This window comes from Rhincodon typus, unplaced genomic scaffold (assembly GCF_021869965.1).
Source record: "Rhincodon typus isolate 14 unplaced genomic scaffold, sRhiTyp1.1 hic_rhity00002463, whole genome shotgun sequence".
NCBI lineage: Eukaryota > Metazoa > Chordata > Chondrichthyes > Orectolobiformes > Rhincodontidae > Rhincodon > Rhincodon typus.
Window position 1 is genome coordinate 1 of NW_025968101.1, and position 14,354 is coordinate 14,354.

At 38.5% G+C, this 14,354-nt stretch overlaps 1 protein-coding gene across 1 annotated transcript; it reads left to right on the forward strand.

The window, feature by feature from the left end:
* Positions 1-1,570: 1,570 nt before the first annotated feature.
* LOC125481517 (palmitoyltransferase ZDHHC8B-like) lies at positions 1,571-8,527 on the forward strand (the record flags this gene model as incomplete). Its single annotated transcript, XM_048593192.1, has 4 exons — positions 1,571-1,694; positions 4,570-4,688; positions 6,029-7,071; positions 7,393-8,527. Coding segments are annotated over 4 exons (1,470 nt in total), but the record flags the coding sequence as incomplete, so codon positions are not given.
* Positions 8,528-14,354: the final 5,827 nt, after the last annotated feature.

A 14,354-nucleotide genomic window follows, 5' to 3' on the forward strand; every position in this document is an offset into this window, starting at 1 on the left:
TCTTCCTGTTTGTCCGATGTAGTGTTTGTCACAGTCTCTGCAGGGAATCTTGTATATGACATTGGTCCTGTCCATAATGGGTAGTGGGTCTTTGGTTCGGGTGAGCAGTTGTCGTAGGGTTGATGTGGGTTTGTGTGCCACTCTGATGCCCAGTGGTCATAGGAGTCTTGTGGTTAGGTCCAGTTGTGTTCCTGATGTAAGGTAGCGTGATGAGTGTGTTGGGGTGTGTAGTATCTTCCTGGTGGTGTTCATGTAATAGGCCTCTTTTGACCCAGTTTTTTGGATATCCATTGTCCTTGAATATCTTGAATACAACGGCGCTTCATCGGAGGCTGCATCACTGATGATGTTACCCAGCAGGGTAATGAAACGTCTGCGGAATACAAACGAACCAGCTTGGCGAGCCAACCAACTACAACATCCACAACCTGAGCTACAAATCTACTCCAAAACCTTATTTGTAATACTAGATATGTAGTGTTATGAAATCAGCTTATTAATTATGGCAATAGAGGTTTGGTCCACTACATGTTTGCATCAGTTCAGGAGTTTAGAGACTGACTAAATCATTTAAATTTTTAACACCTTGAATTGTCCTGTTTATAATCCGATCAAGTCAATACATTTTTAATCTAACATTTATAATTTGAGTTCTAATGATTAGAACTATGAAATCACTTCCCTGGTAAATTTTTGATCTAAATGTTGCAGATCTCAGTTGTGATGTTATCAGGTGTTTTATAAGGACAAGTTGTTGAGGACTAAATTGACTTCTGTTGTTTGCATGTTAGTAGTTCCAGTTTTGCTAGATAAAATGCGTGCCATAAAAATGCTTGAGCCAGGGAGGTAAAATTGAATTGTTTGCCAAAAAAAGACGCTTAAAATATTTTAATCCTGAATGCAGAAATTTTTCCATGAATAAAATGACCATGTTATATATCTTGTTACTTGAAGCAGACATTCTTGTTCAAATAATTAATTTACCTAAAGATACATAAGTTTAAAAACACTATGAGCAGTCCAAAAATATAACCTGTTACACAACCTAATCAATTTAAATTCTAATCTGCATCAAAATTTGATCCAAACAAAATTGGAAATTGCTGAAAGAGCTCAGCAGATCTAACAGCATTTGTGGAGAGAAGCAGAGTTAACGTTTTGGGTCTTGTGGCTCTTCAGTACTTTTCCGGTAATTTCTGTTTTTGTTCCAGAATTTGTTAGTATGTTTTTAATACTAGTACTGTGTCACTACACTCTGAAGGTTTTGTATTAGTGAGCTAAAACTAAATGTATCTCTGATATTGAAGTCCAGTTAATTCATATTAATGAAATTCTCATCTGCCTCGTGTAAGATATCTAATATATTTTAGATATATAAGATATTAACTGACATGAGCAGAGTCCTCGAGCTCCAGTAAATCCTTATAATAATACACACAATTAATGTGCCTCATTAAATATAGAGTGCAATAAAAATGCATTACTTTAAAGGAAGATGCCTCCAAATTGCTGTGCTGCTTAAGTGCTAAAGTTGCATCTATTCTTTGTAGTCAAACATTGTTTGCTTTAGTCTAAAGGAAGTTTGGAAGCTTTGGAAGTTCAATCAACAGACGTTGAGCCTCCACTCCCACCTAAACTCGGTCCAAGCAAATACGCAAACCTTAAAAATCAGCTCAGCGCTTCAACCAATGAAGGTAAAGTGATTAATCAAGAAATGGCATAATATTTCTGCTTAGATCTTGTGTATGAATAATTGCTGTTTTTGTGAAATCTTTTTACAAAGTGAAACCTTTTTACAAAGATACGTGTCTGAAACATGAACAGTTATGAGCCAGTGTTTGATGGTGGATAGTAAATATTGGTGTACTCTCTTGATCACACTGCACATATATCTCCTTACTTGTGTTCAGGAAAAATGGAACTATAAAGCAAATAGGTATACTTACACATACCTTTTAATAAAGTGCGTCCCATCCTAAAACTTGCCGTTCTACATCCTATATATGAGTGATGAGTCTTAGAGTAGGACCTGTAGAAAATTTTCCCCAGCTTTTAAATCCTTCAACTGTCACCACATTTAACTTGTTCTTTCATTTTATAAAATTAAAGTTGTTCTTAACGTTTCTAAAACTTCAGATTATAAATTATTGTTGAATTACTTTCTGTAATTTGTAAACAGAGGTAAAATGCTAATACCAGAAATCTAATGAAGTGTCGTAGCCCAAAACATTATTCTTTTACAGCTATTGACAGGTTTGCAGCAGTTTACTGAATATAAGCTGAAATAAGTCATAACATATATAAAGCATATTTACTGAATATATTTATTTCTGAATGAGCTGATAAACATTGTAAGAGTGAAATGCCTACAACTCTAGTAGAATTTAAGTGATTTTCTTATATTTATTTGCTCCTCTTTGTTACAATCCCTTTGTTACATACTCCTCAAAGAAATTACCACCCAATGAGGAGTTCAGATGATGGTTAATTATAGCTAGGTTGATTGGGAATAGTGTGGAATATTTCCTTGTGCTACATTAAAAGACCACTCTTGAGGTCGATGAGACCATTTATAATCTTCAGTTCCCGTTATGATAGTGCAGACAGGTTTTCTCAGGTTTATGTTTATTTTACTACTCTGTTAGGTACCTGGCTGAAATCAGGAGTTCACCTCATGTTTGCATATAATCTCGTATCTTGCAATGTAGCTAGTTTTCTTACGTATAGCTAATAAATCCAGTGTTCTGTTTACATTAAATTATTCTGTTTATCAAAGTGTTTCTATGATGGTGATGGCTGAAGTATGTAACCAGATGTTTCTTTCTCAAGTATGTAAATGCATATATTGCATGCATCTGTGTGTGGACTGAGCTGTCTCGGGTGTAAAAGGAACTGAGTTTGTTTAACTAGACTCTTTTTGTTCTTGGCGGAATGCTTTGTAGTAAAAATGTGCAGCACTGTAGTTGGGAGTGAGGGATGATGGCATGCTTTGCTTTAAACAAGGCATCATTTTAATAAAGAATGTAGAGCTGCACTATTTGGAATGAAACCTGTAACAGCAGTGTGACCAGAAAATGCGCATTATACTGGAAGATGATGATATTTGGTGTCGTGAATAGGGATTGTTGGTGAGAGTTGCTAATTTAATAAGAATTTGTCTGCAAGGAATATTGTCTCAAAGGAGTATCTCAAGGAATATTGTCTCACTTTGCTTAGGAGGTATAATGTTAATGGAGTTAGATTGTCAGCACACCATTCAACAACACTTTAAATCCTATGGTTGCAGGATAAATTGAAATTCATTTTTTCTAAAAAGACAAAATCTCCAATAGAAACAATTGATTTTGAAAAATCAAGTGGGGCGAAAAAAAGTACGCAATGGAATAAAGCAATTTTTCCAAGTTGATCAGATGCTTTTTTTGTGTCTACTTTGAACTCCCAGCTCAAGTTGATATGCTAGTACATTGCCTACTTAAATCTTTGTTCCACTTTGTACTCTCTTTTCTGTTGTCTTCTCCTTGTCCTTCTTCACAGGGAAGTAGTTATTGAACAGTCATGGTTCTGCGAATAGCTGATGTTAAAGTGCGCGTTAAACAGTGAGGTTGGTGGGTTTATTGAAATCTATCCTTATCCAGTCATATATGAACATTTGCATACACTCTAATTTTCATCAATGTGTCACTGGATGACATCATTAATTGTTCTCTGTATCCCCAAAAGACTAATTGTAGGGATTTGGTCATCACTTCATTTGTAAGTGTCTTACTTTGCCCATAACAATGGTCATATTTGAGCTGCTTTGTATGAATCCTCACCACACCATTTAATATGCTTATTCAACCAATCATTATTCCTAAAGGGTGACCTTGAGTGTTTCCTTGTGAATTTTGCAATGAAAAAGGTGGGGTTTAATCCAGTGTTACTATAATTAACTTGATGTTTAGTGAGAGAAAGATTTGTAGGAAAGTTCTACACAGTTGTCTGTGTTGATGATCTAAGGTATGCTGTACAGTAGCTGTGGAACAGATTTTAAGGTATTTCAGAATATGGAATTCATAGATGAAACATATACAGTTCAATTTTCATTTTTAAACATTTTGAGTACTGAGTTTTTTGCATTGCAAGCAATAAATCACTGAATAGTTTTCAACCAATTCCTATATTTAAAAAAGACTGTCCGATTGGCTAATAGGTGTCTACCATAAGAAAACTGGCAATAAACTGATGCTAACGTAAATTCAGTGCAAAAGCACAACTGCAGTACTCAAAGGGTTTATTTTTGTCTATTCCAATCCCCTTTAATATACCCACCATCATTATATTCCAATCTGTCATAAAGCTACTGCAGTTTTGTTTAATTTTCATTCTTTCCTGTGTCTTGGAATGGGATAGTTGAGTTTGTGTACATCTGGTTTTAACATTGAAAAGCTCCTGGAAACCTTGTGATAAGGATGGTGTTTACCTAGATTCCTCTGACCGAGCCCTTCTGTTGTTTTTCAGTAGTTAGAGTGTACCTTTTGTGTCCGTGTGTACTGCTACCTGTACTACATTGTCGTTGTCTTATTGCAGATAGTGGTCTCTCATCCAAGCCCATCAACCCACCCACTCCTGCCATGTTTAAGTATCGACCAACATTCAGCAGTTCAGATGCAAACCCCAAAGTCCTCTACCATGCTGCTAGTGATAAGGTGAGGAGCGTGCAGCATCCGGTGCTAGACAATAAGCCTTGTTCGTTGCTTTTTTCTCAGAAACATAGAAAATATTAGATAACTTGACTAGAATGGGAAAAGTTTGAGACAAAGTGAGTGAAATGTTAGCACAACACTGAAATGACGTTTTCATCTGCTGCATTAACCCTTTTCAAGCCACTACACTTGTTTGTAGAATCTTAAAATGATGTGAATGTTATAATACTTTAATAACTGATTATTGATTACCACATGATATGCTTTGGATCTCCAAGAAAAGGAGCCTTGGATTTGTATATCACATTAATCTCCAATCATTTCACACATGAATTTCTCTTGCCACACAGTGACATTTAGGTAGGTTTAGAAGATTGCTGTTTGCTGTTACAAGTTATGATTTATGATTTGTGTGGTCAATAAATATGTTTCTATAGAGTTTGTGAAGGAATTTGTTCTGATGTTTTAATACCTATAACCAACATTTGTTTCATCTTATAAATGTATAAATGTTGCCAATGGTCAGTTTCTTAGAGGCATCCGGGAGGCAAAGAAAAATCAATCTTCTAATTTAAAATGAGCATCCATTAATCATTGTTGAGGCTTTGGTTATTTAACAGTGTATGCTGTCCTTTTTTTTGCAGTGGGAGGAACGTGCTAAGCGGGGAGAAATGTTGGAAAGAAGAATTTCGTTATTTTTTGCCATATAAGTGGGTGGGAAGCAAATAGCTGTAAACTGTGGTGCATTTGATTTGGATCTGAAAATGGGTAGTTTTCTTGTTTGTGAATTGATTGTAACTTTACCAAATTTTCTTTTAGAAATGGTTGATTTGCCAAACAAAACTTAATTATCTTTTAAAATATCGGACTCTCTCCGAATGAAACTTTTCAAAAGTTTAGATGAAAATCAAATTGTATTACAGTGGAATCCGTCTTGGGTGATGCCTAATGCTATATTCTGCATAATCCTGTACCATGAAGCTTTGGAATCAGACATGTATAAAGAATTGCAATTGAAGTAACATATCTGTGCTGTAATTTTAATGTGATGCAAGAAAGATTCAGATTGCATCAGCTAGTCAATATTATGACCTTTAAGAGAGTGCCTATTTGCTGATCTTCTGTGATCTTTATCAGCTTTCTTGATCTCCTTCATGTGATCATTTCAATATAATAGTCAAAAATTAAAATGTCAGTAATGCCAAACTTACTTACTTCAAATTTGAGCAAGAACAAATTAAATATCTTTTACTGAAGAATTAAAAAGTTGGTGGCAGCAACTGTGATTGTTGAGTAATAAAATTGATTATTCCTGGTAATTGTCTTATCTCCTGCTTTTATAGATTTCCATGCAGGAGGGACATAAAGAGGGTGCTATTATGGAAGAGTGCAGCAGGGCCCATGATTACAAGTCCGAGCCAAATCTCGATATCCCTGACTACAGATCGCCATCACTTCACAAGACCTACCAGTCATCGCCCTTCCAACTTGATTCACTCTCTGTTAACTCTCGTTCTCTGAGCCTAAAATCCGCCCATAGGAGAGGAACAGATAAGGTTCAGATACACCAGATGAAGTTGGATGGCTCATCGCCCAATCCGTATAAAAACATTTTTGGTCAAAATTCATTGTCCAACAGGAATGGAAGCCTATCATACGATAGTTTGTTGAATCCCACCACTCCACATCCTGGGGTAGATACCACGGTACATACTGGAGTTTCAGCTGTGGGATACCATTCACCATACCTGTCGGCCAAAATGTGCCAGATCCGAGGGGTGAATCTCCAGCGTCCACCTGTGCAAGGTTACAGTCCCATTCATAGAGCCTCACCACCACACCAACGGGAACCTTCACCTGTCCGATATGACAACCTTTCGAAGCAAATCATGGCCTCCATTCAGGAGCGAAAGGCAATGGAAGAACGAGGGCAACTCCTTCAAGCCTCACCTGATTCAGTGTTTCTAGATTCAGGGGCAAATGACTCAGCTGGGTCATATAACCTGCAGCAAGTGAACACTTTACCGGATGACTCGAGAAGGACAACCACTAGTAGATATGGTTCACGAGATAATCTTCTGTCTCCCGCTAATTACAGCACAAGGAACCCTGTAATGCGCACTTCTGCATCCTCCCTCTCGAGCACAGTGTCAAGGGTAACAAGGACTTCTACGAGTTCCCTTCATGCAGATATAGCAAACAACAATGTGCAGTCCCACCACACTTTGCAAAGCAGAGCTGTTGAGACTTCATACAGGTCTCCGGGTCATCAAATCACATCTTCCTCATTAGTCAGGTCCCCCTCCTATGGGAACCAAAAGCCTTTGTCCTTCGTCACTGCTATGGAAATGTCAGAAGGTGTGCCTCAGCCTCTGGTTACTCCATGGTAGGTAATGCATCTTGTCTTCTGAGCCTTTCTAAGCTGTGTTGGCAGCATTAATTCAAATTGATTTGCCTTTTATTTGTGTGGATTGAATAAGAAAGGAAGCTATCATTTAAGTCTGTACAATAAGATGAATTATAAAATTAAAACAAAGTGCTGGAGAAACTCAGCAGGTCCAACAACATCTGTGAAGACAGAAACAGAGTTAATGTTTTGAGTCCAAAATAACTGTTCTTGAGAATAGTGGCCTGATGTGTTTGTCTAAATAGGTTCCAGAGCAATATCTGAATTAAACCAGTGCACCACTGTCTTTTTGTTTTTCAGTGATGAGGTTCAGATGAAGGCAGCTCACAGCAAAATTAATGGACAGCCAAAACGTTTATCCAGGATGGATAGTCGGATAAGCTCAACTTCTAGTTCCCATGGTGCTACGGTCAGTCCCACCAGGCAGCCCAACGTGAAAAAAGTGTCTGGTGTAGGTGGGACCACCTATGAGATCTCGGTGTGAACAGCCATCAACCAAGGCAGCTGTAAAGCTGGATGCACTGTGAAGACTATCGCAGCAGCTGTGTGTTATTTTTGCCCAACAAGCTGCAGCCTTATTTCTCCAGAAATAGTTTTACAACAAATCAGAAAAATGGTTTCAATTCAGGGCAGGCCCACTGCAAACTTTTTCTTTTTATCATTTTTTTTTTCTCTTTGCTCCATAAAGTGATGTTTTATCTTTTTATCATAGAAAAGATGTATGGTTTTTGTTGAAACTGCTATCATACACTTGCCTATCCATTGGAATCTTGTGTAAAATTTTGTGCTGTGATGGTTTAATAGTAACCTGAACTTCTGTAATGATTTTATGATGGTGAAGGGTTTTAGTCTGGCCTGCCAATCAAACTTGTTAATACTAGCTTGACAAATGTAATACTTTTTATTTTGTGTTAATAGACGTAGGCACAACTGTGTGGCACCAAAGCTTGTTGGTTCCCTTCCTTCTCTGGAGGAAGTGATGCTTATACATCAGCCAAAAGATGTTTTAAAACTGTCCTCTAGAAGGAGACTTTATGCCATTAGACAACCTGTCCAATATCCTTGTATGTGAGTTTTTGTGTGTGAGTGCACCTGTGTCTGTTAGAGCTTGTATGGAAAAGTTAAAGGGAGAGTGCATTGTTATGAGGCTTAAAAACCTCAAAGCTTTAAGAATGTTTGTTTGATAAATAATACAATCTATTAAGGTGTTAAAGATTCCTATCAGTAATGAAATGTTGGAATTGACAGTATGTACAATTTCATATGTATGTAGAAGAGGAGTTAATCTGTGCTAAGGCTAATGATGAAAAGAATATTATACACAAGCAAACTGGCTGTTGTTCCATCTCTTGACTGATGAGGTTTCAGAGTTCAGGCTGTTTCCACACTGTTGCAAAGTAATGGAATGTGAGATGTTTGCGCACTTGTTTCATGCATGGTACATTTTTCATTATTGCCATGGTTTTAAGGAACTGCTGAGGTGAAGTTATTATGTTATTTCCCCTTGTCAGTGGTCAAAGGACAAGTTGACGCACATTCCTCTCCCACATCACTTGTAATATTGGTCTAGGATTGGGAAACATTTCTCCATTCTTGGCTGGGATTAGTTTGCCTAAAGGAGGAGGAGAAAATCCATTCGATATCAATTCTTTCAGTGCAATGTCTCATGTACTATTTTGTTAATTGCAGACAAAGATTGCAAGTATGTTTCTAATAACCTTTTAAGATAGCGTCAAATGTGTGATGCAGTGAAATTAGTTGCTTTAAATGGACCCTGGTTTACCAATGTCAAGGTAAGCCTTTCAGCTGCACCTATAGCCATTAACCTTGAGGGTATAAATATTTTTATTTTTGATTCAGATCTTTTCATTCTTTGTTTTGGTCCTTTTGACTTAACATCTGCAGCAGATCTGATTTGATCTGTAGAATTAAATGTGCCAGATATTTGCATTGTTTCCAGTGAAATGCAACAATCTTTAATTCTCAGGTTTAGTTTGTTCTGGCATAAAAGTCCCTTAGTGACTCATGGAAGCCCCTCGTTGGCTATTCTGGAAAGACCATTTGAGATATGTTGCATCCCTGTCATGTATATCTTGGATATGTTTAAGCTTCATACCATCAAGGCCAGGAGCGCTTTTTGAATCAATCCCCTCCATAGCAGTATTAACTTCACCTTCTTCTATAGGTCTCATCAGAAGATCCGTATCCTTCAGTATATGACATAAATTTATTCATTAAGATTGGCTTTATTGTTAGGAGTTAATAGTTTAGCACTAGTTCCACTTTAGATAAGGGACAGAGAGTGATAGCGGAGGCCCCCATAATTTGATGAGCATGTTGTCTTCTATTATTTTTAAAGTAATTGAGTCTCCTTGAATCAAGAATTCTTTACAGCAAATCAGTTTCTTGCTCCACAAAGATTCACCATTTCTAGCTGTTAAGAAAGGAATGAAGAGAGGAATGTAAATTAATAGCTTTCTATGCTCTTCCTGTTCCTCTTTTTGAAACTCAACCAACTATTTTGTTTCCTTCATCACCAGCTGTCTCAAAACAAAGTAAATATTTCTTTTAACACTTTGCAGAGTTAACACCAGGTTGTAATTTAGTCCACAAATTTAAGCCTCAGTCAAAGTTAGTCCTTCACCTTCATCGCAATAACTTTTCTCTTGACTTTGTACCATAATTAGTTTGCTTTATGGTCCAACAATTCTGGATCCATCTTATTTTAGTACCAGATTAACGTCTTTCTGGGGTTTGACATTTTTTTAATCCAACTCCCTTACCCTTCCATTCCCTACACCCCCATTCCTAATTGAAAAGTGAATGCAGTGATAAAAGAATCAAATGTGTACAAAAATACAGTTTTTGTATTTTTGTGCCTCATAATCCAGTTTGGCTTTAATCATTCTTCTATTAGAAGCCTAAACTCCTGTAATTGACTCATCTATTGCTTCTGGTATTCTATATTGTGTAGCATTTTAAAAATTTCCAACAGATAATGAATAACTATTTTGCATGTAGTAATACAGCTAATGCCAAATATTTATAATTTTAGGATTGTGTGATATCTTGCATCTTCCAATGTCAGTTTCTACCCATCCAGTCATTTAGTCTACTTAAAGTTCCTTGAACGTTATCTGCACAGAACATTTAGTTTTTCCAAATAAAAACCAAAAGAACTGCGGATGCTGTAAATCAGAAACAAAAACAAAGTTGCTGGAAAAGCTCAGCAGGTCAGTTCTGAGGAAGGGTCTCCAGACCTGAAACGTTAACTCGGTTTTCTCCTCCACAGATGCTGCCAGACCTGCTGAGCTTTTCCAGCAACTTTGATTTAGTTTTTCCACTCCATTTTGTATAATCTGTGCTATTGACATTGAACTTCCTCCTCATCTCCTGCTCAAGATCAGCGCAGCACTTATTATGACCGATATCCTTCCACTAACTATTGCAACTCAATTGAAATGCTGCTTGATCGCAGTTTATAGCTGTTCTATTATTGCTATTGCCAAGCTTAGTTAGAACTTGGTCAATTACAAAGCAGTAACAAGAGCTTATACAAAATTTCCTCCAACCACAAATATATTCAACAAATTTTGAAAACCTCAAAAAGCTTTGGGGAGGGGAGGAAGGTAGGTGGCATAGCCAACTGGCTAATTAATGACATGTAAACAACTTGCATTTATATTGCTCTTATTTTAAATTCTTTAAAACAATATGCAATTCTAAAACTGCCTGTGAATTGTGCCTGTAAACTAGCAAGTCTGGTCTAACCTGTTCCTTGGAGACCATAACATTTTTTTAAAAATCATTTATGGGAAGTGGGTGTCACTGACTGAGCCAGCATTTATTGCCCATCTTGAGTTGTCTTTGAAGGTGGTGGTGAGCTGCCTTTTTGAACTGCTATAGTCCATTCGGGATAGGCAGACCCACAATATCATTAGGGAGCAAGTTCCAGGATTTTGACTGAGCAGCACTGAAGGAATAGTGTTATTTTTCCAAGTCAGTGTCTGGTGTGGTTTTAAGGGAAGCTTGCAGGTATTCCTGTGAGACTACTGTCCTAGTCCTTCTAGATGGAAGTGGTCATGGATTTATAAAGTGCTGTCTAAGGTGCCCTGGTGAATTTCTGCAGTACATCTTGTAGATGTTACACACTGCTGCTGCTGCTGAGCACCAGTGGTGTAAGAAGTTAATGTTTGCAGATGTGGTGTCTATCAAGTGAGCTGTTTTGTCCTGGATGGTTTTAAACTTCTTGATTGATGTCAAAATGCACTCATGCAGGCAAATGGGGAGTATTCCATCACACTTCTGACGTATCTTTGGATGATGGACAGGCTTTGGGGCATTAGGAGGTGAGTTACTTCACTGCAGTATTCCTCGCCTCTGATATGCTTTTGTAGCCATACTATTTATATAGATAGTCCAGTTCAGTTCTGGTCAATAGTTACCCCTAAAGTGTGAATAATGGAGGAGTCAGTGCTAGGAACGTTGTTAAATATTTGCTTAGAATCCTGTCTTGGAGATTGTAATTGCTTGACACTTGTATGGCACAAACATCACTTACCACTGGTCAGCCTAAGCCGGGACATTTTGCAGTCTTGCTGCATTTGGACATGAACTGCTTCAGTATCTGAGGAGTTTCAAATGGTACTGAACATTGTGCAATCGAGCCAGCATTCCTACTTCTCATCTTATGATGGAGGAAAGGTCATTGATGAAGATGGTTAGGCCTAGGATACTATCCTGCGGAGGTGTCCTGGATCAGAGATCTCCAACAACCATAACTATCTTCCTATGTGCCAAGTTTCACTCCAAACAGCTGTGTGTGTGTCCCGATCCCTGTTGGCTTCAGTTTTTCTAAAGCTCCTTCACTGCACACTTCATCAAATGTATCCATCATATCAAGGGCAGTCACTCCCAGCTCACCTCCAAATTTCAGCTCTTATGATCATGTTTGAACCAGGAATGTAATGAAGTCAGGATCTGAGTGGCCCTGGTAGAATCTAAACTTAACAATATGCAATTCTAAAACTGCCTGTGAATTGTGCCTGTAAACTAGCAAGTCTGGTCTAACCTGTTCCTTGCTGAGCAAGTGCTACTGGGAAGCACTGTAGATGATGCCTGCCATCACTTTACTGATGGTTGAGAGTTGATTGGGGCGATAAGTGATTGGATTGGGTTTTTCCTGATTTTTATATACAGGACAAACCTGGACAATTTTCCACATTGCCAGATAGATGCCAGTGTTTTCTGTACCGGACCAGCTTGCCTAGGGGCATGGCAAATTCTGAAATGCACGTCTTCACTACTATTGGCAAAATGTTGACAGTGACCATGGCTGCCTTCCATTTCTTGAATTGAATTGGCTGAAGACTGGTATCTGTGATGCTGAGGACTTGAAGGAGGCTGAGATGGATCATCTACTCCACACTTCTGGCTGAAGGTTGCTTTAAAATACTCCAGGTTTATCTTTTGCACTGATGTGCTGGGCTCTCCCATTATTGAGGATGGGGATGTTTGCGGAGCTGCCTCCTCTGGCGAGTTGTATTAATTGCCCAACACCATTCATGACTGCAGAACTTAAATCTGATCCATTGGTTGTGAAATTGCAGTGTTGCTGCTTAGGTTGTTTGGCACGTTGTTTGGCTGTTCACCAGATTGCCACCTCATTTTTCAGTATGCTTGATGCTCCTTCTGGCATGCCCTCTTATACTGTTCGTTGAATCAGGGTTGATCCCCTGGCTTGACAGCAATGGCCAAGTGAGTGATGTGCTGGGTCACTAGATTGCACGTTATGTTGGAGTAGAGGTGTGCTGGTGCTAATGACCCACAACACCTCATGGATGCCCAGTCTTGAATTGTTTGATCTGTTTGAAGTCTCTCCGAGTTAGCACAGTAATAGTTCCACTTATCGCGACAAATGTTATTCTCACCGTAAAGATGGGACTTTGTCACCACAAGGATGGTGTAATTTTGACCCTTACTGCAGATCGGTGAGAATGAGGTCAAGTATACTTTTTCTTTTTGCTTTCCTCAGCAGCTCACCACCACCTTTTCAAGGGCATCTAGGGATGGACAACAAACGTTGGCCAGCCAGCAATGCCCACGTTCTACAAATGAATTTTTAAAAAAATACCCTGCTGCAGACCTAATCTAGCAGAAAAGACCTTTAGGACTCAACAAGCTTGGTCAGTATTGGTGCTGCTAAGCCACTCCTGGTGATGGACTTTGAATCTCCCCCCCCCAGAAAAAACAGAATACATTCTGTACCCTTTCCACACTTGGTGCTGCCTCCAGAATGGTGCTGAACATGGAGAATGATTCATTAGCTGAGGGGGTGGTACTTGGACATTAGCTGAGGTTTCTTTGTCCATGTTTGACTTGATGCCATGAGACTTTCTGGGGTCAGGAATCGATGTTGAGGCCCATGGCAACTCCCGACCAACTGTGCATCGCTATGCTGCCATGTCTGCTAGGTCTGTCCTCCTGGTCACATGAGATATTGTGACGGTGTTGTCTGGGACATTGTGTGTAAGGTATGATTCTGTGAGTACGACTGTCTGGATGTTTTACTAGTTGATGATTCAGCTCTTCCAATTTTGGCACTAGCCCCCAGATGGTTATAAGGAGGACTATGCAGGTTTGACAGGGCTGAGTTTGCCGTTGTCATTTCCAGTGCCTTAATGCCAGGTGGTCCATCAGTTGCTTGCCTTTTTTGAGACTTTCTAGTGGTTAATACAACTGAGTGGCTTGTTCCTGATTCTGGGGCATTGAAATGGCTGTTCACAGATGTCCCATTTTCTGCGTTGAATGTCTAGTTTTAATTTGCTAATTATGGGAGTTATGTCACCAGACAAAAAAAGGTGAAATCTGGTAGCATATGGCTGTATGCTGTATTGTGCAGCAAACACCAAAGCGATGTCTTTGTTCTAAATCAGTAATATGTGTTATTAGTTGGTAAATTCACATGCGTAGAACACTTACTGAAAATTGAATTAGTCTGGAATGGCAAAGTGGATGCCACTGCTGGATTCTGGTAAAATGTAATAATCTTACTTGTGAATATTTGCAAAACTAATTGATTAGAATTCCTTTGTTCTAGAACACAAGTTTTGCTAGCCGGGCATTCTAGGCTGATTTGAGAGGTGCTGTTTCCAAAGAGTTCTCGGAGAGCCTCATTCATTTGTCAATTCATCAGTATATGTGAAACAAAATTACTTATCAGAAGTGATTTTGAGTTTGTTTGACTTCTCGTGTGTCCCTTC